Genomic DNA, 23724 nt, shown 5'->3' with positions numbered 1-23724 from the left:
AACATGTGTATTTGTCCTACCATGTAATATACAATAACTGTATTAATAAAATACTCACTTCCTTATTTTATGATCAACACTGATACATTATGAATCACTGATCTTAATGAAAAAGTAGAGAATGACTATTTGTCCTGGTATCTAAGTCTTTACTTTTTCTCAGATTTTCTGATTATAACACCTAGGCTTAAGGTATTTTTAGCATTCAGTGTGGGAAACGACACAAATCAGATCTCTGCAACCCTGGCAAGTCTCCTTCCTAGAATTTTTATGAACGATGGAGCCACCCCTTGGTGGGGCACTGACCCTCCAGCTCAGCAGGCTTCCAAAGCAACGGCTCCTGTCCCCACGTGGCAGCAAGTGTTCAGTTACCATGATCCCTTGAAAGTGAAAGTCGCTCAGTCGTGTCTGACTCTTTGCGACCCCATGGACTATACAGTCCATAGAATTCTCCAGGTTAAAATACTGGAGTGGGTAGCCATTCCCTTCTCCCGGGGATCTTCCCAACCCAGGGATGGAACCCAGGTGGATTCTTTACCAGCTGAGCCACCGGGAAGCCCAAGAATACTGGAGTGGGTAGCCAGTATTCCTGACCCAGGAATCAAACCGGGGTCTCCTCATTGCAAAGCAGATTCTTTACCAACTGAGCTACCAGGGAAGCCCATGATTCCTTAGGCCCTCTCTTGCATAACTCCTCTCACCAGTAAAAACCCGGGTGTGCCTGAGCTGAGGCATTTGCTAGGTTTAGGTGTGATACTTTGCACCACAAAGTATTAACTCGGTTTTCTTCCATTTACCCACAATGCGTTTAGAGAAAGTCAGCCAGTGAAGCAGTGTGTTCTTCAGCGTCCTATGTCCCCCAGTTTTGCTGCGACATGACCACATGCACAGCACACGAGGGTTCTTGTTCTATCGCAGGGAGAGGCTAGGTTAGCGGGACTCAGGCTGCTTCAAGTTACACTGTATTTTCTCAAGAGAGTGGCTTCACCATCTTACAATGGCTTTTCATGATTGAGAATTTCCATCTCTGTCGCTTCGTATCCTATTTTGAATCCTCTCCAACTGCGTATAGTTCTGCACCCACCCTATCTTTCTTTTTCATTTCCATTTCTTTTCTAAAGTTTCCTCTTATGATTTTCTTTTTCTGTTTATATAGCTTAAAGACAATCCTTTAGCTGAAATGTCACCCTTAATCTTATTTCTTTCCCTACGGTGAACTTCATTAGTAACTTCTTTTTAAATAATTTTCAAGGATACAGTAGAAACACAGCAGGAATCTGGGCAATACCCCATCATCTTGCAGTTTTCTCCCCCCCCTCCTTTTTTTTTTTTTACCATTTCTTTTCCTCATTACCTTTTTACCATAATCACACTATCCTAAGTTGCCTTGCAGGCTGTAGTTGGAAACTATTTCATTTTTCATATAGGTCAATGAAAAGTCAAATGTAATCAGAGCAATGTAAAATGACAAATGTTCAATACAGATGCACTTTTAAATGAATTCTATAAAATCAAGTTATTTAATTTACACTTTGGAAGGCCTATTTTTGTCAGCAAAACATGCCTATTCTCTGAAAGCTGCTGCTACAGAAGCAAAATCAAGAGATTGCTGTGTTAATGTAAGCACTTCAAAGGTAACAAAAAGACTATCCACAATGAGCGCTTAATTACATTTTCTCTCTTTCAGTATTCACATCACAGGGCTTTCCTTTGAAATAATAATAAAGGGAAAAACACTGAAAAATAAGGAGTCTTTCAACTGCTTAAGTCTTTTATCATTCTTATCCCCAAATCATTGACAAAAGTGGGGGGGGGGTGGATTTCATAAGCATTGGGCAAATTGCAATCAGTCATGGACAGAAATTCAGAATACATACCTGGTGGATAAGAGAGACATTTTACAGAACAGTAGATAATGGTTATAAATATGCATCTGCTGTACACTTAAGCCTGATTTTCATTGTGGGCTGACAAATTGGTGCCCCCAGGGGGCGATGGAAGAGCCTGCTGTTTCCTATTCCAGAAACTGCAGCCAAACCTTTTTTTTTTTGTCTGCTTGGCACATGCCTGTTTGTCCCTGAGAAGACTAAATCAGGCTGTGCGGCTCCATGGGCCAGTGTGGATAAAAATTAAGTCAGAGGATGTATATGTATGTAGACTTTTTTTCTTTTTTGCAATTTGGGTTAAAATGCTTTGTAGTATTTTACAATTCGGAGAAGGCAATGGCAAGCCACTCCAGTACTATTGCCTAGAAAATCCCATGGATGGAGGAGCCTGGTAGGCTGCAGTCCGTGGGGTCGCTAAGGGTCAGACATGACTGAGTGACTTCACTTTCACTTTTCACTTTCACACATTGGAGAAGGAAATGGCAACCCACTCCAGTGTTCTTGCTTGGAGAATCCCAGGGACAGGGGAGCCTGGTGGGCTTCCGTCTATGGGGTCACACAGAGTCGGACACGACTGAAGTGACTTAGCAGCAGCAGCAGCATTTTACAAAAACTGAAAACAAAAAACTCATACAACTTAGTCAATATGTTCTTTTTCAGCTAAATTCAAGCCTAAAGACAGGCTTATGAAATCGAGATTGTAACTTACAAATCTTCAGCTTGGAAGGGTAGCGATGCACATATAACACAGGCTATCATCTCCATGCACATATTTGTGTGTTTGTCCAAAAACAATGTCTAGCTGTTTTACTGCCAATATTTAAAAAATTTCAGATCAGGTTGATCTGGAATGATCAGGAAGCAAATGTTTACCATGTGTATCAAAAACACAGCATGCCTGAGTGTCTCTTATCATAGCTTTTATCTGTGGTTTGTTTGTGTTTACTAGTACAACTTCTCTACCAGCTATAGGCTCAGAAAGCACAGATTAAGCCTTCCCAACAAAGGCCAGGATGTAGGCTAGGACTTATACAGAGTGGCTGAGATTCAGAAAAAACTGTGCTGAATCAAACTGGGCTGACTTGATAGACCTCATGAAAATAACTGTCAGTCTGAGGACATAAAGGAGAATAAAGCAATTGTCGATAATGCTTAAGGGAATCTCCAGTGACCTGGGGAAATGACTTCAGTCTCTAGATTTTTTGGGTAGTATAAAATTAACACATGCAATTTTGAAAATTTAGTTTTAGAGTGTGCTATGGAGCCATTTAGAGGCTTCCCTGGTAGCTCAGTTGGTAAAGAATCCGCCTGCAATGTAGGAGACCCCAGTTCGATTCCTGGATCAGGAAGATCCGCTGGAGAAGGGATAGGCTACCCACTCCAGTATTCTTGGGCTTCCCAGTGGCTCAGTTGGTAAAGAATCCACCTGCAGTGCGGGAGACCTGGGTTCAATCCCTGGGTTGGGAAGATCTCCTGGGGAAGGGAAAGGCTACCTACTCGAGTATTTTGGCCTAGAGACTTCCATGGACTGGATAGACCACGGGATCACAAGAGTTGGACACAACTGAGCAACTTTCACTTTCATGGAGCCATTTGGGCAGCAACCAGGATCCCAGATTCTACCTTCTGGTATATACTCTAAAAGGCTTCCTTTGTGGCTCAGCAGCAAAGAATCTTCCTGCAAGGCAGGAGATTCAGGTTCAATCCCTAGGTGGGGGAAGTTCCCCTGGAGAAGGAAATGGCAACCCACTCCAGTATTCTTGCCTGGAAATAGCATGGACAGAGGAATCTGGTGAGTCCGTGGGATTGCAAGAGAGAGTAGAATACGACTTAGCAACTAAACCAAATACCCTAAAGAAACTCTTGCAAAACTGGACACAGAGTACAAATGTATTCGTTGCAACATGTAAGAGCAAAATATTGGAAAGCCACCTAAGTTGCGTCTCCAGGAAAGAAACTGAGAAACAAATATGGCATGTTCAGCCAATGGACTGCTACTATATGACTATATATATTATATATATTAATGCCTGAATTAACTTTATGTGTATTAAGATGAAAAATTTCAAAACCAATATTTGGTTAAAAACTAAACTGAGCATATATGTATTGATTCTATTTATGTGATTCATGGGGTCGCGGAGGTCGGACACGACTGAGCGACTGAACTGAACTGAACTGAATCATTTGTAAGGGGGGAAAAGTGAAAGTTAGTCACTTAGTCGTGTTCGACTCTTTGTGATCCTATGGACTGTAGCCCACAAGGCTCCTCTGTCCATGGAATTCTTCAGGCAAGAGGCCTAGAGTGGGTTGCCATTCCCTTCTTCAGAGGCTCTTCCTGACCCAGGGATCAAAGCTGGGTCTCCTGCATGGTAGGTGGATTCTTTACTATCTGAGCCATCAGGGAAGCCCTTGTAAGGAGGGAAACACATGATCAGACATAACTTGGCCTCAGCATGGGCTGGAATTATAGCAATGAGAGGAGTGTGTGGGCATTCCTTCTAGACAGGGCCAGCCATGTACTGGTACAGTGCTCCTCAAACTGAAAATATCATATTGATCTTAAAAACCAAGGGTATCAAAATGTCTGTAGATGATTTAAAACATTATGTATTTTAATAGGTATGTATAAAGTGGAAAACTACTGCAGTCCATTGATTTTAAGATGCACATTTATTTTCACATTTTAACAATCTGAAATTGGGATGTATCTTGCAATCTATGTGTGTACTTTAATTGTACTTTACTTATTAATATTACACCAACTATGAGTCTTTTTAAAGTTGACAGATTGAAGATAAAAGGAGAATGGGGTGGCAGAGGATGAGATGGTTAGATAGAATCACCGACTCAAGGGACATGAATTTGAGCAAACTCTGGGAGATAGTGGAGGACAGAGGAGTCTGGCATGCTGCAGTCCATGGGGTCGAAAAGAACTGGACATGAATTAGTGACTGAACAATACAACAACAAAGTTGACAGTATGCTAAATTTAGTAAACTATGATTTAAAAACTGGAAGATGGGTTCAAACCAAGTTCATTAAAGTCATTGCCTGGGAGAATGGGTGTGGGGAAGACCTAAAGAGAGACAAACTTGGGCACAAATGATGCTTTAAACTGATCAATAATACTTTATTTTTACAAATTAAAAACATCTGAAATAACATTTTAGCATTTATTAAGATATAGCTTGAAATGTACATACCATCTTATTTAAACTTGAAAAAACTCAGGGTTGGTGATCGTTATGATCAGCCTCTTAGACCATGGCTAAAGCACCCTCCAAAATACAAGCTCACCTCACATGTACTTGGCAGCCCTGGAAGCTAGATGTGCCTGGGTCTTATTACTCTCACTTTCAGATATAACACAACAAACAGATCAGGGAAGTTGTCTGATTCTTCTACAGTCATACATCTAGAGACTGGCAGAGACAGATACTGAATCTAGATTTTTGGACTTCAAGTCTGCAGTCTTGAACTCCACCATATTTAACAGACTGCCCTCACTGATGTGTGTGTGTGTGTGTGTGTGTGTGTGTGTGTTCGCACTCAGTCATGTCCAGCTTTATGTGACCCTATGGACTATAGTCCACCAGGTTCCTCTGTCCATGGGACTGTCCAGGCAACAACATTGCAGCCAGTTGCCATGCTCTCCTTCAGGGCATCTTCCCGACCCATGGATGGAATCTGCGTCTCCTGCACTGACTGGCAGATTCTTTACTACCTGGTAGACTTTTAAATTCTCAACTGCTTTAGAGATTCAAAAAAATTATGAACAAAAGAAGAGATGCTTTCAATTTTCAGTTTTAAAATTTTTGAAAAATTACAATGAGTGTTTTGGGCAGACACCTTAAACAGCAGAATGGAGGTGTAGAATTAGATACGGGTTTTCAAGCTATGTTCTGTCGATTCCTAGAGGCTTCACTGAATCCCAGGAGTCCCTGGAAGTGCTTCAGGGTTCCACAATCAAAGTCACGTTTTTGATACAATAAGGAAAATTCAGATTGTCCAAAAAATCTGTTACCAGATTTAATATTTTACTTCACTGTATTAGTGATTCCTGTAAAAATCCACTTGAAAAAAAATTACTTTGCTAACTAATTTACTAGGCTAGTTCAGTTTTCTTCCTGCTTACATATTACTGTGCTATTCTCTGACTTAAGAATCAAATCTCTGCAGGATTGACAGCATGAGATTATATTAACAGAATACAACAATTAGACAGATTATTCCCATACGCAGATGATTTCACCCATCTATTCTGAATTTAACCAATGATTAAAAGTCTCCAAGATATTCCATAGTTTTAAAGGAACTTAAACACACGCGTGCATGCTAAGTTGCTTCAATCATGTCCCATTCTTTGTGACCCATGGACAGGCAGTCTGCCAGGCTCCTTTGTCCATGGATTCTCCAGGTAAGAATACTGGACTGGGTTGCCATTTCCTCCTCCAGGGGATCTTCCCAGGGATCCAACTCGCCTGTCTTACGTCTCCTGCATTGGCAGGAGGGTTCTTTACCACTAGCGCCACCCGGGAAACCCACTTAAACACACAGTAACTGCTTAACAAAAACGAGCTGAGTTTGTAAGTGAATGCACGAATAACCGAATGACACAGGTCCTGACGAGGATGCGAAGACCTCAGGGCCGAGGGTCTGCAGCACAGGTGCAGCCAGATTTGTCTCCAGAAGCCTGACATCCATCCCGACCACTTAGTGTTCTTTGTGCGCATGTGTGAGAGTGTTTTTAAAGTCATCTCATGTCAAAAAATGCCAATATTATTTCTGTGATGCCACTATTTGAGCCCAGGACCTTTCTCCACATTACAATGTATCCTCATACACCTTTTGACGGACATGTCTGTGTTTTTGTTTGCTTTTTTGTTGTTTTAAAGATTTTTTTTTTTCATGTGGACCATTTTTAAAGTCTTCATTGAATTTGTTACAATACTGCTTCTGCTTTATGTTTTTGGTATTTTGGCTATGAGGCATGCAGGATCTTAGCTCCCCGACCAGGGATTGAACCCAAGCCCTCTGCATTGGAAGGTGAAATCTCTACCACTGGACCACCAGGAAAGTCCCCAGTCTTCGACTGGAAGGCCTTTGCATATAGCAAATGTGATGTCTACTCTAATATACACAGTTTGTCCAGTACTTACTTGATTCATAGATTTTAGAATTGGAAGAGGCCTTAGGGATCGCATATATTTTATTTTAGTGGCTCATGGGCAGAGGTCTGATTTGCTGCAGACGTGTTCTGTGATAATGCCAAGTTTCATAGTCTAGGGAAGCAGCAGTAAATAGTTGCAAGATCATGGGCCTTGAGACCAGGTTGGCCTGGGAATGTTCTGGCTCTAGTGTTTATACTCTTTGTGACACTGGGCAAATCAACTCCTCAGTTTCATCATCTGTAAAGTGGGACTATTACCTAATCTGACTGTCCCAAATATGAGGAATAAATTTATTATAAAGCTTTTTTGCCACTCAATAAAGAGTAGCAGTTATTTTTAGTTCATATGTTCCTAATAAACGGTAACATTCTGCATCTTTCCCTTGGAACTTTTAGCACAATATGAGAGCTTAAATTTGATTCTTAAATATATACAAATGTATTGTATGGAGATGTAGATCTGGCATTAGAAAGACCTAAGGATTATATCCTTTTAGGATGTAGGCCACATTTCATAATTTTTTTCTTTTCTTTTTAATAGACATACATGGAAGAGAAAAATCTGCTTGTGTGACAGAGGAAATTTTCCCCTGAATTTTGGTATTTAGTTTTTATCACGCTGCTAACAACATTCACAGCCATGTGTTTTATTTTTCCCCATGTGCTTCTTTTAGTCACACAAAGCGCAGTAACACTGAGCTGGCTTCTAATTAACTGACTGCACCCTGAGGTCTCCAGCTTCTGTTTTCAGTTTAATTACAGCTGTGAAGAGGCTGCAGCAAAACCAAAGAGTGTGTCTCTACATGATAAAGAAAAAATAATAATGCAGTTCTGGTTTGATTCTGAGACCACCGTGGGTGTGGGTGTTTAGAGATGGTTAAGTCAGTACACGGACTTGGGACTTTGTTTGTTCTGTCTCATTTTCCCTCATGCAAGCCACGTGACATTGGTGGAGACAACTTCTGACTTAAATCTGAAATCTAGTTCCTCAAGTAGTTCTTCGATTCATAGACAGTTAGAATGGAAGGGACTCTCATCCAACGGGACTATTCTACCTCGGTTCTCTGGTTCTGAAATTGACAACAGACCAAAAACCTGTTGATGTTCATCCCATCATGAAATGCCAGACAACTGAAAAGAAATCTGAAACTCACCAGAGTGGCGAAGAGGTGATAGAGAATGAAATAGATGGCAACCACAGGTGCCCACATGTGTCCCACGGCGTTTAGTGTTTGGTCCATGACATCAACCCATCCTTCCTGGGTAAGAATCTGGAACATGGACATGAATGCCTACAGAGGAAAAGAATGGAGGGATTCAACACCAGCCTTGCGCTTGCACGCAACTCAAAATTAGGACTTTGGTCTCAGTATTATTAATTCAGGAGGAAAAGAAGAGCCTTCATTCAACAGATAAGAAAGAACTAAGAATAAAGGTCTTAAAAGTCTGATATCTACCTATTCAATGTGGAAAACTAAAATAATTATCCTGAATTAAAATTAGCCTTGTTGGTGGTGAATACTGCTGAGCAAATTAGAAAAAATTCAGGAAACTTTGCTTATTGTCTCTATTGCTTTTACCTTTTAGCAAGCTAACTATTTAATGTTTCCAAGGGATTAGTGTAATTTATTTTATTTTTTGCTGTCAAGCCCAACTTATTTTTATAGTTTTGATTGTCTAAAGGCAAATAAGAATAACCTTAATTTTACTTTTATAGAATTCATCTATCAAATCATTTCAGTTATGTTAGAAACACAAGAATCTGAAAAAGAAATATTTCTAAAATGATATGATAATACTAAGCAACTTCATAAAAATTATCACATTTTTTTCATAACTTAAAACATTTTTTTTTCCAAAGCAGAGTCAAGACCATGGAAGAAACCTCAAGACCAAAAATAAAGTAAAAGATAAAGTAAAATTGAATTAAATTAAAAAGAGCACTCAACAAAAGCCAACCAAGTTCAAAGACTCATTCTTTCTCTGCAAAGATCTTTGGTTAGTGTCATTCCTATACATAATTTTTTCTTATTAAATATATGCTTATATATCCACCTCTGATTTATGTACTCTGCACACTTTAGTGGTCAATAAATGAGAACTTATGATACCGTCAGGGAAACTTGACAATTGGAATTGAGTGACTCTGAAAGAAATTACTATACACTTCAAGACAATGCAAGACATAAATCAAATTCTCAAGTATTGGGATTCCAAGAAATAAAGTCTAGGATAACAGAAAGATGGACAGAGCCCTATAAGAGTTCTGTTAGACTGATAGTATCTTAGAGGCAAAATGGACTCTAAAGATAATCTAACCTGATTCATTCTTTTTGAAGATAAAAAGAGGCTTAAATCGGGCAAATAGCCCAAAGTCACTCTATTAATTTGTAGCAGTAACAGAAGTAGCACCAAGCATCGTGATTTCAAAGCAAGTACTTTTTCCAAGTACTGCTTCCTGCCTTCAGTGAAATCTTGAGTCTACTACTTCCCAGACCTGATCACATAGTAAGTTCTTTTGGCAGTTTTCTTTACTAGGGAAAATAACCTTTTTTACAAGTGCAGTGTTCAATGCCCAGCACACAGTGGGTCTGCATGAAGAAAGGAACAATGAATCTCAAACTAGGAGACGTGTTTTTCCTCTAAGCCTTAGTCCATTTGTGAAACATTTAACTTCTTCCTGACTTAATTTTTCTATAATCTCATCACCCTACAAAGTGTTCTGTTGATGAAAGCAAGAAGTATGTTGTTACTGGTACTTGAGCACAGCATCAACAAGGACACTTTAATACTTTCCTTGCCGGGGGTGCCTAAGAGAGTATTAGCTTTAATTCATCTTAGAAACGCTTCAGAGAATTTTTCAACACATGGTTTAATGTCATAAATGTGCCAGACCTATCATTGAGGGCAATTATCTTTTCCCTGTATTTTTTTCTATTGAATATTTATTATGTCCGAAGGCAAGGAAAACAAGTTCTGAAAATGATTCACATAAAAATACTAGATTGTAGACTTCCCTGGAAGTCCAGTGGTTAAGATGCCATGCTTCCACTGCAGGGGGTACAGGTTCAATCCCTGGTTGGGGACCTAAGATCTCACACACAGAAACAAAACACCAGATTGTTGTATCTTCTTCAACAGAAACGTCACCAGTGTGAAAGTGTGTGGCCATCCAAACAGCTCAACAATGAAAGGGGGGAAAAGTCAAAACATCTACCAAGGCAAAAGGAATTTTCCTGGACATGGATTTCTTTCCCTAAAAGTGACAGGGAAACTTGTGATTAAGTCCAATAGATTCATCCTTGGTACCTAGAGGCCAGAAATTCAGGTGTACCTTTCAGTTTCTTGGGCAGAAACCTATTTAATTTGTTTTCATCTACAGCATGAGCTTTCATGAACACTCAGCCATCGCGAATTCAGTGAAGGTTTGGGAACATGGAGCTATGGGTTTATAACCTGTTGCTGTGAGATAAGCAACGTGAGCAAGAACATCGGGTTACCCTCTACTCTCTTCAGAGTTCCAGAAGGAAAACGTCTCATTTCTGCACAGCTCAGCCACCTGCAAGTATGAATTGTGAGGTGCTGTGAATTATTATGACTATACTCTGTTTAACCATATTTACATTTTGCTGTTTAGTCATCATTGGGTCTTCCATGCTTGTTGGTACACTGACAATCAATAGATGGAAAGTCAATGAGTTGCCCATGAAAATACTGCTAAGTAATAATGTTAGGCTGGTAATGTTCTAGGATAATACTTCCTTCTCCAGGGCTCCAAATATTATGACACATTTGGTAGTAGAAGGCAGATGTTCAAGCATTAGGTGGAGGCCCCTTACTTTTCTCTAAGGTTTCAGAATCTGGCCCAGTTTAATTCACTTTATGGGAATCACAGTGTTCTTCTACAATTTTTAGTTTAGTTTTGTTTTGGTTGAGAGTTTCTGATTGTTTTTCACAAGTTCCTTGGGGAAAGAAATATAGACTTTCTTCCTTCTACATCAAATTGATTCCAGATTCTCACAGATTTTTACAGATTGTCTGGCATAAATTCCACTTCTCTTCTCTTACAGATGTTCTTACTGGAGGCTTCGATTACCCAGAAACCTTTTTATTCTTTCTCTCAGACATTTTCCTTGGAGTCCCCTTACTACTGTTTTAATTTGGACTAATTACCTCCACAACTGTCAAAGCCTTCTTTTTTCATTTTATTTTATGGAAGTATAGTTGATTTACAACGTGTGTTTAAGTTTTGCTGTACAGAACAGTGATTCAGTTATACATATATAAATATTCTTTCACATTATGGTTTATCACAGGATATTGAATATAGTTCCCTGTGCTATACAGTAGGACCTTGTTGTTCAACCATTCTGTACGTAATAGTTTGCATTTGCTAATCTCAGGCTCCAAATCTTTCCCTTGCCCTCCCTTCTACTCCCTGCTTGGAAACCACAAGTCTATTCTCTATTTGTGAGTTGGCTTTTGTTTCATAGAAATGGTCATTTGTGTCGTATTTCAGATTCCGCCTAAGTGATATCATATGGAATTTGTCTTCCTCTTTCTGACTTACTTTGCTTAGTATGATAATCTCTAGGTCCATCCATTGCTGCAAATGCAAAGCCTTCATTTTAAACTTCCTTATCTAGATCGTTTACTCCCTCCAATACAATGTCAGAAAGGGATCCCAGAAGCTCATGCCCATCATTGGGGGTGGCTTAGTCTTTCGGTTGTGTCTGACTCTTGCAACCCAATGGACTGTAGCCTGCCAGGCTCTGTGGCCATGAGATTTCCCAGGCAAGAATCCTAGAATCTTCCCAACCCAGGGGCTGGACTCACATCTGTGTCTCTTGCATTGGCAGGTGGGTTCTTTACTGCTGAGCCACTTGGGATTCCCATGTCCATCATTAGAATCCTGTTTCAATTTGTCAACTACGTTTTCTTCTATGTTTTGTGGTCCCAGTACGAGGAAAACGGTTTGCAGGGAGAGAAGTATTGGCTGAGGCCATGGACAGTTAAACTTGATATATTAGGACTCAGACACTTCCCCACTGTGGGTAGATTCTGGAAATTTTTATTGCTGCCAAAGCCCATCGGCTTCCTTCCACATCACTTGCACCCCACTGACTCCAAGTGAGAAAAAAGGTTCATTCTGCTGGTCCTAGCCCTCTGGGTACCAGAAGAGGTACTTCCAGGCTCCCCCATGCCTTCCTCCCCATCTCCTGCTCCCTCCTGATTTCAATTTTCTTCTTTTCTCTTCTTGATTTCACTCTGCTGAACTTTTGTTTATTATGGAAGAACTTTAGTTTTTACAAATTATGACTGTTTTGTTTTTACTCACAAGCCTTCTTCCCAACTGGGAAAAATGAAAAATAGAAAACTCCAGCATTTTATCTTGCCTTTGGTAAAATGGGGTGAATCAATCACTTCTACATTTGTGGGAGATTCTTGATGTCTTTTCCATGGCTCTGCACATCCCCACAGCCTGAGGCTCCTCAAATTGAGGGAGATGAGCACATATTTTAGGATTTGCTTTTCCAATTTAATTTCTTTTCAACTTCTGGAAAACAGGCTTCGGGCATGAACCTAGAGTGCACTTTCTCTCTCTCTGATCCTTTCTTTCTCCCTCCGTCTTTCCTAGTAGCTGCTATTCAAAGATAATGGTATGAAATTGTGGCCTTTTCTTTGTGGGGTGACTGCTGGTATCATTTTTTTCCAGGCTGGTAATGAACTGTTTTATTCATTTCTGCAGGTTTTCAGGGCAGAATATCTGTGATTTTTGCTATTTTACCCCTCACGTCCAATCTTACAGATGTAAACAGGGGTAAGCACTTTGTTTACAAGTTCTTTTTCCTTTCTGTGTCTAATGACATAATCACATATTAACCATCCGTATGCAAGTCAGGCCCTGTTCACTCTGCAGGTGCCTGACTGCAGCTAATTGAATCAGAGATGAGCATTTAACCTGAGAATGGTCCAGCTGCATAGGACGTGATCTGGAACAAACAACCCTGCCGATCAGGGAAGAGCAAAATCAATCAAAAACATCTCTAATGAATTTCAAGTGGAAGTTACAGGAAAAATCACACTGTTAGCAGTAGGATCTGGAGGCACATGAATGAATGGGGATTGGCTATGCAGTTCAGCAGGAGCAACTGAGGGGTCATGACAAAGTCAATTGTTGTTCAGTCCCTCAGTCGTGTCCGACTCTTTGTGACCCCATGGACCGCAGCACACCAGGCTTCCCTGTCCTTCACCAGCTCCCGGAGCTTGCTCACACTCACGTCCATTGAGTCAGCGATGCTATTCAACCATCATCCTCTGTTGTCCCCTTTTCCTCTGCCTTCAATCTTTCCCAGCATCAGGGTCTTTTCCAATGAGTCGGCTCTTGCCATGAGGTGACCAAAGGACTGGAGCTTCAGCTTCAGTATCTGTCCTTCCAATAAATATTCAGGGTTGACTTCCTTTAGGATTGACTGGCTTGACGGACTAGGGGAAGTGGTAATACTCTTTTTTCAGAATTTTAAAAGTAACAGCTTTGTTTAGATATAGTTTAAATACCATAAAATTCACCTTTTGAAGCAGACAATTAAGGGGTTTCATTTCCTCACAACTAAGGCAAGACTCTTTTCATCATTCTCCCAAAACTATGTACCCATAAGAGTTACTTCCCACCCCTCCCTTCCTCAGCCTTCACCAACCAGCAATACCCTTTCAGTCCCCACGGATCTGCCTACTGTGAACACTTGCTACAGATGGAATCATATAATATGAGTCGGGGATCTGTATCAGCACTTCATTCAGTTCAGTTGCTCAGTCGTGTCCGACTCTCCGCGACCCCATGAATCACAGCACACCAGGCCTCCCTGTCCATCACCAACTCCCGGAGTTCACTCAAACTCATGTCCATCGAGTCGGTGATACCATGCAGCCATCTCATTCTCTGTCGCCCCCGTCTCCTCCCACCCCCAATCCCTCCCAGCATCAGACTCTTTTCCATTGAGTCAACTCGTCGCATGAGGTGGCCAAAGTATTGGAGTTTCAGCTTTAGCATCAGTCCTTCCAATGAACACCCAGGATTGATCTCCTTTAAAACAGCACTTCATTACCTTTTGCCAAATGATGTTTCATTCGATGGACAGACCACATTTTATCTACTCATCAGTTGACGGATATTTCAGTTGTTTTCACTTTTTGGCTACTATATTGCTATGAACATTCATGTACAGATTTTTGCTGGACATAAAAATTACCTTACACTTAATATAGTTTTACTGCATATTAAAATATATGCAAAATATATATTTACTTTAAAAAATCTTGACATTAAAAATTTTAAATGTGGTGAGGAATACAACTCAGGTTATTGACATTCAAATTTCCTTTTACAATATATTATCTTATCTATCTTTAGCGGGTTTCCAGAACTCTTTCTCTGCAGAAGATGAGCCTTCAAAATGAAATCGGTTTGACAACTTATATAGTAGCTCAACCTTTTTATGGAGGGTGTCCCTGCTGTGTCTTACTACCAGTCAGCCGTAAAATAGAAGATCTGCTGTGACAGTATTCATGGAGTGTAAAAGTGACACCTCCTTCAGTTTTAATTGCCTTAATTATTCACCTACTCAGTCTTCTTATTTCTTTTTTCCCACTGAAATAAAATGCAGAGGAGTTGTATCTTCTGAAAAACCTACTGACCAAGACGGAGGAGTGGGTGGACTTGGATTTGGTGTCTCCTCACAACTAGGGCATCTGCCGGACACGGGGGGACCCGAGGAATCCCCAAAGGACCAGCAATTGTTTAATTAATTAAATGAGAAATCGTGTTTACAGTGAAAGAACCCCACTGATTGCATGATTTAATATTTTGCTGTATAGTTTCTTTCATTTAAAACTTCTTAATGATTCAAAGTTTTAACAATATTTAAAATGACATCGATATATAGCAAGTGTTGGACCTACCTAATGTTGGAGTTAAATTTCCAAAATGTACACTGGTTGGACAAATCATGACTGACAAGATCAAGGTCTTACTGAGAGTTTAGGGTTGGGAAAAACCAAGAAAAATGACATCACCTGTATTTAAATGTTGCCCAATGGCTCAATGGTAAAGAATCCATTTGCCAATGCAGGAGACATAGGAGACGTGGGTTTGATCCCTGAGTCAGGAAGATCCCCTGAAGGAAGAAATAGCTACCCACTCCAGTACTCTTGCTGAAACATCCATGGACAGAGGAGCTTGGTGGGCTCCAGTTCCTAGGTTGCAAAGAGTCAGACACAACTGATACACTGCTATAGTACAGTACAATATTTAAAAACCTACAGTAAATAAAAACTCTTTAATTAAGAGTCACCACTTACTGCAACTAAACTAAGTTGTCCACAAACACAAATACTGTGGATTTGAAATCTGGAGTAAAATCATAGTGGTGGTGGTGGTTTAGTTGCTAAGTCGTGTCTGACCCTTGCAACCCCATGGAGCCTTCCAGGCTCCTCTCTCCATGGGATTCTCCAGGCAAGAATAATGGAGTGGGTTGCCATTAATGCTAAAGCCATTGGCAATAGCCACTTCTTTATTTCAATTTCTCCTTGTCTCATTTAGATGGAACTTCATGGCCTATCAATTAAAATACACTCTTCCCAGTCCTGCAAACTCCATCTCCCTTTTTGCCAAACTCTCAGGAAACATGCTGACTCCTAGGTGAATCTAACTCTCCAGGTCTGTATCATTCCAGCTCTTGAACTGGCTCCATATGGAAACAGGCTCCCTTCCACCTTGACCTCCAAAGAGGCTTCCACACTGCCCTGCCTCGGGCTTTGCAAAACTTCTCATCTGAGCTAAACTTGTCCACCTCATCTCTGTCCTCACTCTCAAGAGACACCCTCCCCAGAAGGGACAGTCAAATGAGAGTGGTTTAAAATAGAGGGTGAAGAACTTTCCCTGGCGGCAGTGGTTGAGAATCTGTCTCGAAAAATGCAGAGGACGCAGGTTCGATTCCTGGTCAGGGAACTAAGTCCCCATCTGCTGTGGGGCAACTGAGCCCTGGCACCAAAATTACAGAGAGGGTGCTCTGCAAGGAAAGATCCCATGAGCTGCAACTGAGATTGAACACAGGCACAATGAAATAAATAAATATTAAAAATACAATATGAAACAGAGGCTGAATGGGCAGAGGATAAAGACCTTGGCCCTCCGTGAGTTTCAGGGTAGGGAGGCAAAGTACCAAGTGCTGAGCTCTGCAGTCACAGAGGCTGAGTCTGGATTATATTTTTAAGAAGGTATTTCCCTTTATATACATGAAAGCGTGACAGTGATATTGACAGCATCATTTTATTTCATCTCGGAGCTAAGTGACTTCAAAGATACCTTCCACCTGTAAGTGTCTACTGTTCTGTGTGTGTGCCTGTGAGTGTGTGCACTCAGTAGGGTCTGACTCTTTGCAACCCCATGGACTGTAGCCCACCAGACTCCTCTATCAATGGAATTTTCCAGGCAAGAATACTGGAGTGGGCTGCTATTTCCTTCTCCAGCGGGTCTTCCCAATCCAGGGATTGAACTGGTGTCTCTTCCATCTTTTGCATTGGCAGGTAGATTCTTTATCACTAGGGCCATCTGGGAAGCCTATGTATAATTCTGCTCTGTCTTAGTTGGTACCAGCAGTCAACTGGAAAACTCTGATTTTATACAATATGCTTTCTAGTCTCTGTACTCAGACTATATAAAACGATAGAATAAGGTTACACTAAATGTTTTGACACTATATTTACTATAAGTTTACTTTTAGTGCTGTCGGGGACAAGATAATTTATTGAATAAATAGTAAAAATCACAGTATTGGTAAGTGGACTGAAAGTAGGGAGCTAAATAAAATAAGAGCTGGGCGAGCTCTAAGCCATCACATATACTAGAATCTTAAATCGAATATTGGTTGAGTTTTGTTGTAGGGCTTGGAGAGTTCTGAAGAGTTATTAGTGACTTTCAAGTTATAAAGCTTTTGAAGTTATCTCTCTCTACGTATGGACTTCCCTGGTGGCTTAGATGGTAAAGAATCTTCCCCACGATGTGGGAGACCCAGGTTCGATCCCTGGGTCAGGAAGATCCCCTGGAGAAGGCAATGGCTACCCACTCCAGTATTCCTGCCTGGAGAATTCCATGGACCGAGGAGCCTGGCAGGTTAACTGCACAAAGAACTGGACACAGTCGAACGACTTTCACTCATTCTCTCTGTGCATGAATTCTCTTAGAATTTGAGATCTGTTGAGATCAACTACCCTTGCTGTTAATAGAAGCAAAACATCAAAAATGTTAATTTTTTTGGTAAAATGATTATGCCTCATTGCTTGTGACTTAGAAGGAAATAAACTTGAAACTGGTGGTTTCAATTAATTGTGACTCTCTTTTATGTTGGTAAGAAAGACCAAGCAGTTCTTCTCCTTTTATTTCAAAATGAACCCACGTTATTTATTTTGCTTTTACTATTTCTAAAATATGCCTGTTGCCAAGCATTCCATTTAAATGAATAAAAAGGGTGTGTGTGTTCATTGGTCAAATTTTAGACTACTACGGAAAAGTCTTGCTGAATCTAGACTAATGTAATTGGCTTTAAATGTCAAAATGAGCTTGAATGTAATTAGAAGCAAAGCAGAAATCAAAATGTTATGCTTATTCCAGCAGCAAATTACTCTAAGTAGAGTCTACACTTAAATATAATTTCAAGAGTGAAAGGAAAGATGGGAGAAATCATTTTCAAAAACTAGAGCATCTTTTTCTAGTTATGAAAGTGGATATAGGTATACCCGATCATCCCTTTTCTTACAAACAGCCATGCTTGGGTTAACTTCTATGTATAACACTGTAACTGCCCATGTGGACAAAACCACAGATTTGTACAGCAGACTACGGCTTTTTTTTTTTCAGGGCAAGATTTAAAAATATGAGAAGAGACACTGAACCATAGCTAGCATTTATATGGTGCTTAGCAGCCCCCAAGGTCGTTCATTGTCCATTATTTAGAGTGATTTTAACAATAATCTTGTGTTACTCACTGTACATTTTACAGATGAGGAATTGAAGTATGCAGTCCTTAAATAATAGACTCAGGCTTGTACGTAGCAAGCAGTGTTGCTGGGTCTCTAGGCTGAAATCTGTGGATTTCAAATTCCTTCTGTGTTTTTGGACATTACAGGTAACAAGACATCTTTAAGATCTAGTCATTGCTGATCTCCTTTCCTTATCTAAATTGCTAAAACAAACAATATGCTACACTAAATCATATTTAAAATTATTACTCATTTGTCGAGTACAGTAGTGAGTACATACCTGAAACTCTATATTATGCTCAGCTGGTTAATGAAAATTAGACATCTCCAGTATTTTTTCCTTTTTGACAAAATAAGCTTCACTCATTACCATTTTTTCCAAATTAAAATGACACAACCTTTTCAATTTTGTGAGGATCTAAAATTACAAACTTTCTTTTAATAATAAAAATATTTCAATAATTTCAGACTTAAATGTTAAAGTACCTATATTAAAAACATTCCTCTTAAAGAAAAAAGATCAAGATGAACTGAATGAACTTATATTTTCCCCCTAACTATCTTTTTTGCAGAGTATGATATTTTTAGTTGAAAGGTATATACTTCCCAGCGATTATGTTAAAATAATTTGGAAATGCAACAATCTAGCTGACAGAACAAACAGCTGTGAAAATGAGACCTGGGAGATTTATGCAAATAGGAGACTTCTGAATTAATTTCCTTCATAGAACACACTGTCAAGTTTCTTGGAGTATTTATGCCCTATTTCTTAATTAGTGATTTTGCTAATGTCAGTCATATTAAATTTTCATGATGTAAATGATGCATTTCAATGGCAAATACGTGCTATAAAATTGCAGATGAAAGTTGATATTTTACTTTGGGTACAATAGAGATTTAGTAACATACAGAATAGACAGTGTTTCTAAGAACAGAAACATGTCTTATTGTGAAATAAAACTGAGGGTTTATTAAGAAAACTTCTGTAACCATGATACCACCAAGTTTACACAGGAAATTTCTCAGTGTTTTCCTACTATCTATTTATATCTTCTTGACCTATGCTCATGAAGAAGGGTTTTCTATTTGGCTTCAAATAGAAAGCAGCATCAATCAGAAAGTGCTTATACTTTTGCATACTAAAAAACCCTACATTTTAGAAATGGAGTTTGTCTATTTTTTGCTCTGTTTCAATGGGCTTTGATTTCTTGTTTGTCTTGACTCCAAGTTCACAAATAGAAAGCTTTACTGCACATTATACTGTCTGCTCTTTTCTATTGCAAACATAAATTTCAAAGTCTTACTTCTTTTTTTTCTTTTTATTTGGCCATTCCACATAATATGTGGGATCTTAGTTCCCTGTTCAGTTCAGTTCAGTTCAGTCGCTCAGTCGTGTCCGACTCTTTGTGACCCCATGAATCACAGCACGCCAGGCCTCCCTGTCCATCACCAACTCCCGGAGTTCACTCAAACTCATGTCCATCGAGTCGGTGATGCCATCCAGTCATCTCATTCTCTGTCGTTCCCATCTCCTCCCACCCCCAATCCCTCCTAGCATCAGACTCTTTTCCAGTGAGTCAACTCGTCGCATGAGGTGGCTAAAGTACCCTGAGCAGGGATCAAACCCACTCCCCCTACATTGGAAGTGAACAGTCTTAACCACTGGATGACCAGAGAAATCCCTTTGCTTCTGTTTTGATAGTGCTTATTTAATACTCTTGGAGAAGGACATGGCAACCTGGAGAAGGAAATGGCCACCCACTCCAATATTCTTGCCTGGAAAATCCCACGGACAGAGGAGCCTGGCAGGTCCCGGTCCATGAGGTCATGAAGAGTCACACACGACCGAGTGACTATTTAACACTCTAATGCCTTGAAAATAAAGTTGATAGTTGTTTACCAGTAAATATTTAATTGTAAAAAAATTTTAATTGTAATGGCTTGACTTCAATAAAACTGATAAGTCATAAATTAAATTTGTCTTATTATAAACTGAGTCATACAATTTGCATATCTCTTTTAACTATATCCATATTTTTCTTCTTTTTTTCTTTTACAATTTACCAGCTAATGTTCCTACCTACCTACCTCCAAAATCACTGCAGATGGTGACTGCAGTCATGAAATTAAAAGACGCTTACTCCTTGGAAGGAAAGTTATGATCAAACTAGACAGCATATTAAAAAGCAGAGACATTACTTTGTCAACAAAGGTCGGTCTAGTCAAGGCTATGGTTTTTCCAGTGGGCATGTATGAATGTGAGAGTTGGACTATAAAGAGAGCTAATCGCCGAAAAATTGATGCTTTTGAACTGTGGTGTTGGAGAAGACTCTTCAGAATCCCTTGGACTGCAAGGAGATCCAACCAGTCCATCCTAAAGGAGATCAATCCTGGGTGTTCATTGGAAGGACTGATGTTGAAGCTGAAACACCAATACTTTGGCCACCTGATGCGAAGAGCTGACTCATTTGAAAAGACCCTGATGCTGGGAAAGATTGAGGGCAGGAGGAGAAGGGGATGACAGAGGATGAGATAGTTGGATGGCATCACCGACTCAATGGACATGAGTTTGGGTGGACTCTGGGAGTTGGAAGGGACAGGGAGGCCTGGCATGCTGCGGATCATGGGGTCGCAAAGAGTTGGACACGACTGAGTGACTGAACTAAACCTGTCTCCATTGTTTTAAACCAAGAAGCCATTCATTGTACAAAATTTGAAAATACCAAAAGGTATGAAGAAAAAAAATAAGTTACTTTCAATTCAAATAAAAGGTTGTATATATTTTTTAGAATTTGTTGTCAAACTTGAAACTTTTACCAGTTTTTTCCCCCAGGGAGATACATATCCTGGCAATAAAACGGAATCCAGCTGTAAATATAGTGTTGTATTAGGCTTCTTTACTTCATTTTGAGTTATCATCATTTATGTCATGCATGATGAACCTCATTATTCTGTAAAAGTTGAGATTTGATAACTATCAGTCAGTTCAGTCGCTCAGTCGTGTCCGACTCTCCGTGACCCCATGAACCACAGCACACCAGGCCTCCCTGTCCATCACCAACTCCCGGAGTTCACTCAAACTCATGTCCATCGAGTCGGTGATGCCATCCAGCCATCTCATTCTCTGTCATCCCCGTCTCCTCCCGCCCCCAATCCCTCCCAGCCTCAGACTGTTTTCCAGTGAGTCAACTCTTCGCATGAGGTGGCCAAAGTATTGGAGTTTCAGCTTTAGCATCAGTTCTTCCAGTGAACACCCAGGACTGATCTCCTTCAGGATGGACTGGTTGGATCTCCTTGCAGTCCAAGGGACTCTCAAGAGTCTTCTCCAACACCACAGTTCAAATAATATGCCATTATTTCCAAAGTCTACTTAGACTATCTATTACGATTTGACTTTAAATTTGCTTTAAAATTTTCACAACGGTGAATAATGCTACAAAGGGCTTTTTTTTTTTTTTACTTTATCATGTTTCCTGGACATCAACCTTTTCACACCGATGCATAGAGAAGATGTTGGGAGGGCTGGACAGAGTCCTCTGCAGAAGTCGGCAGTTGTACCCAAGAGGTGGGCAGTGGGGCAGGACGCATCTGCACATCAGTTATTAAAGGGCCCCATGTTTAGTCCCAGATGCGGAATAGTGAATGGGGAGCTATTACTGTTTCAGATTCTGGCAGTAATCTTCTCTGTAATAGAATGGTTTACTTTTTGCATTTTTGTTGAAAGTGGCAAAGGACTGACTAAAAAGAATAGTCTAAACCAGAATGGGAACTGATTTTCAAACTTTCAGTTTACAATACAGAAAACTGAATACTTAGTGTCCAGCTAATGCCCCAATCTTTTACCGAGGGACCCTTTTATGTTGGGAGGAGAAGGGGAAAACAGAGGAGGAGATGGTTGGATGGCATCACTGACTCAGTGGACATGAGTTTGAGCAAGCTCCATGACAGTGAAGGACAAGGGAGTCTGGTGGGCTGCAATCCATGGGGTAGGAAAGAATCGGACATGACTTAGTGACTGAACAACAGCAAATGTGATTACTGCTAGGATTTTAGTGTTTCATGCTAAGAAGTTGGATTTCCATGCCACTTAAGAATACTGACTGCTATTGCTTGTTGATTCCCTTTTTCATTGTCAGTACGACGTTAACTAGTCTGATACTATTATATCCTTTGACCTTCTCAATAATCCTCTAAAATACTGACTACTGTTCTTTTTTCCTTGGTGGGGAATTGTGGGGGCAGGAGGAGAAGGGGACGACAGAGGATGAGATGGCTGGATGGCATCACCGACTCTGTGGACATGAGTTTGTGTGGACTCTGGGAGTTGGTGATGGACAGGGAGGCCTGGCATGCTGCGATTCATGGGGTCACAAAGAGTTGGACACGACTAAGTGACTGAACCGAACTAAACAAGAGAATCATTGAAATTTCTGACTATAGATTGTATATTTTGTAGGCAAGACTCCACAAAGTATTAAAATACAGTCAGCTTTTCATTAGTGAAAACATATGCTCACAGAAGCTCATTTGAACCGGAGGAGACACAGAATATTCCTCATTTACGACTCTGAGTTTTGAAGATGGTACAATGGGGTAGGCTGATTATTAAAATAATATTAATGGAACGTGGCAACTATTAGAAGGGAAAACTGCAAATAAGACAACTGGTAGAAAACTACCAAAATATGATGAGGAACAAACAAATTAAAAAAATGTTCTCCTCCAGTGAGAATGCTTCTGGGATCAGGGTAGGAATTGAGGATACTTTATCCAAGAAATGTAATAATTCCTTGTATTGCAGCTCAGTGGTCAGTGATACCAACACACAGCCCCAGGAAAAGGCCATTTCTGTGTGAGTCATCCTTTATTAAAGTTGTCCTCCAAGAAAAGAACACAGGATACTATTTTATCACTATGCCACCATGAATCACCAAAAAATAAATTCAAATAGAAGCCAAAGAAGCTTGCATGCTACAGCAGAATGGAAACAGAGTTAATTTTTCAGATTTTTTGAGGGACACGGTTACATGAAGCTATATATTGCAATTTACAATTGCAATTATAGTTTTAATAATATAATTATTACTTTACAATTTAAATGAAATTGCTAGTGTCTATTGCAGGGCCATGTCCAGACATGGATGACAATTTGGCTTAAAGCCTCAGATGGGACTGACTTTATGAGATTGTGGAAGATTTGACACACAAATAAAAAAAAAAAATTCACCTCCCTTACTGCCCTGAAGATGCCAGAAATTCCTCAAGTGATTGTAAATTTTTGTCTTTGTTCAATAAAAGTGAGTTTTGTTCAATGAAAAACCTCCTCAGAGAAACATTTCTTCCAGTGTAAACTCCCTCAAAATAGCTCTTCCACCATTCTCCAGGAAAAATAAAGAAAGAGTAAACATCTCCAGTGGCTCCCCTGTGTCACCATCTGGACCTCGGAAGACACCCAACGGTCTGGCTCCAGCCCAACCCTGTAGTTCCCTTCACCTGTCCCCCCGTGCCCCGTGATTCTCCATGCCTTGGATTGACTCATGCTGCTTTCCTTACATGGAATACTTTCATCTAACGCCATCACCCAATCCTCCAGGGGAATGATATTTTCCCCTGATGACAACTCTTCAC

At 40.1% G+C, this 23724-nt stretch overlaps 1 protein-coding gene and 1 long non-coding RNA gene across 3 annotated transcripts in view; one reads left to right on the top strand and one right to left on the bottom strand.

Annotated features, from left to right (window-relative positions):
- NALCN (sodium leak channel, non-selective) overlaps positions 1-23724 on the bottom strand; it is a 270915-nt gene that overhangs the window by 117169 nt on the left and 130022 nt on the right. For both annotated transcript variants that reach the window (XM_055426858.2, XM_088842841.1), the window contains one exon: positions 8214-8351. In XM_055426858.2, coding sequence (XP_055282833.1) covers positions 8214-8351 — 138 coding nt within the window. The remainder of the gene's footprint in view (positions 1-8213; positions 8352-23724) is intronic.
- On the top strand, positions 8920-14850 carry LOC148775803 (uncharacterized). Its single transcript, XR_016038930.1, has 4 exons — positions 8920-9057; positions 10442-10638; positions 12809-12880; positions 14724-14850. It is a non-coding gene; the product is annotated as an uncharacterized LOC148775803 (long non-coding RNA).

The sequence above is a fragment of the Moschus berezovskii genome, chromosome 13 (assembly GCF_049115385.1).
Source record: "Moschus berezovskii isolate FMDL1 chromosome 13, NW_MosBer_1.0, whole genome shotgun sequence".
NCBI classification, from domain to species: domain Eukaryota; kingdom Metazoa; phylum Chordata; class Mammalia; order Artiodactyla; family Moschidae; genus Moschus; species Moschus berezovskii.
This window is presented reverse-complemented; position numbering and strand designations above follow the sequence as displayed.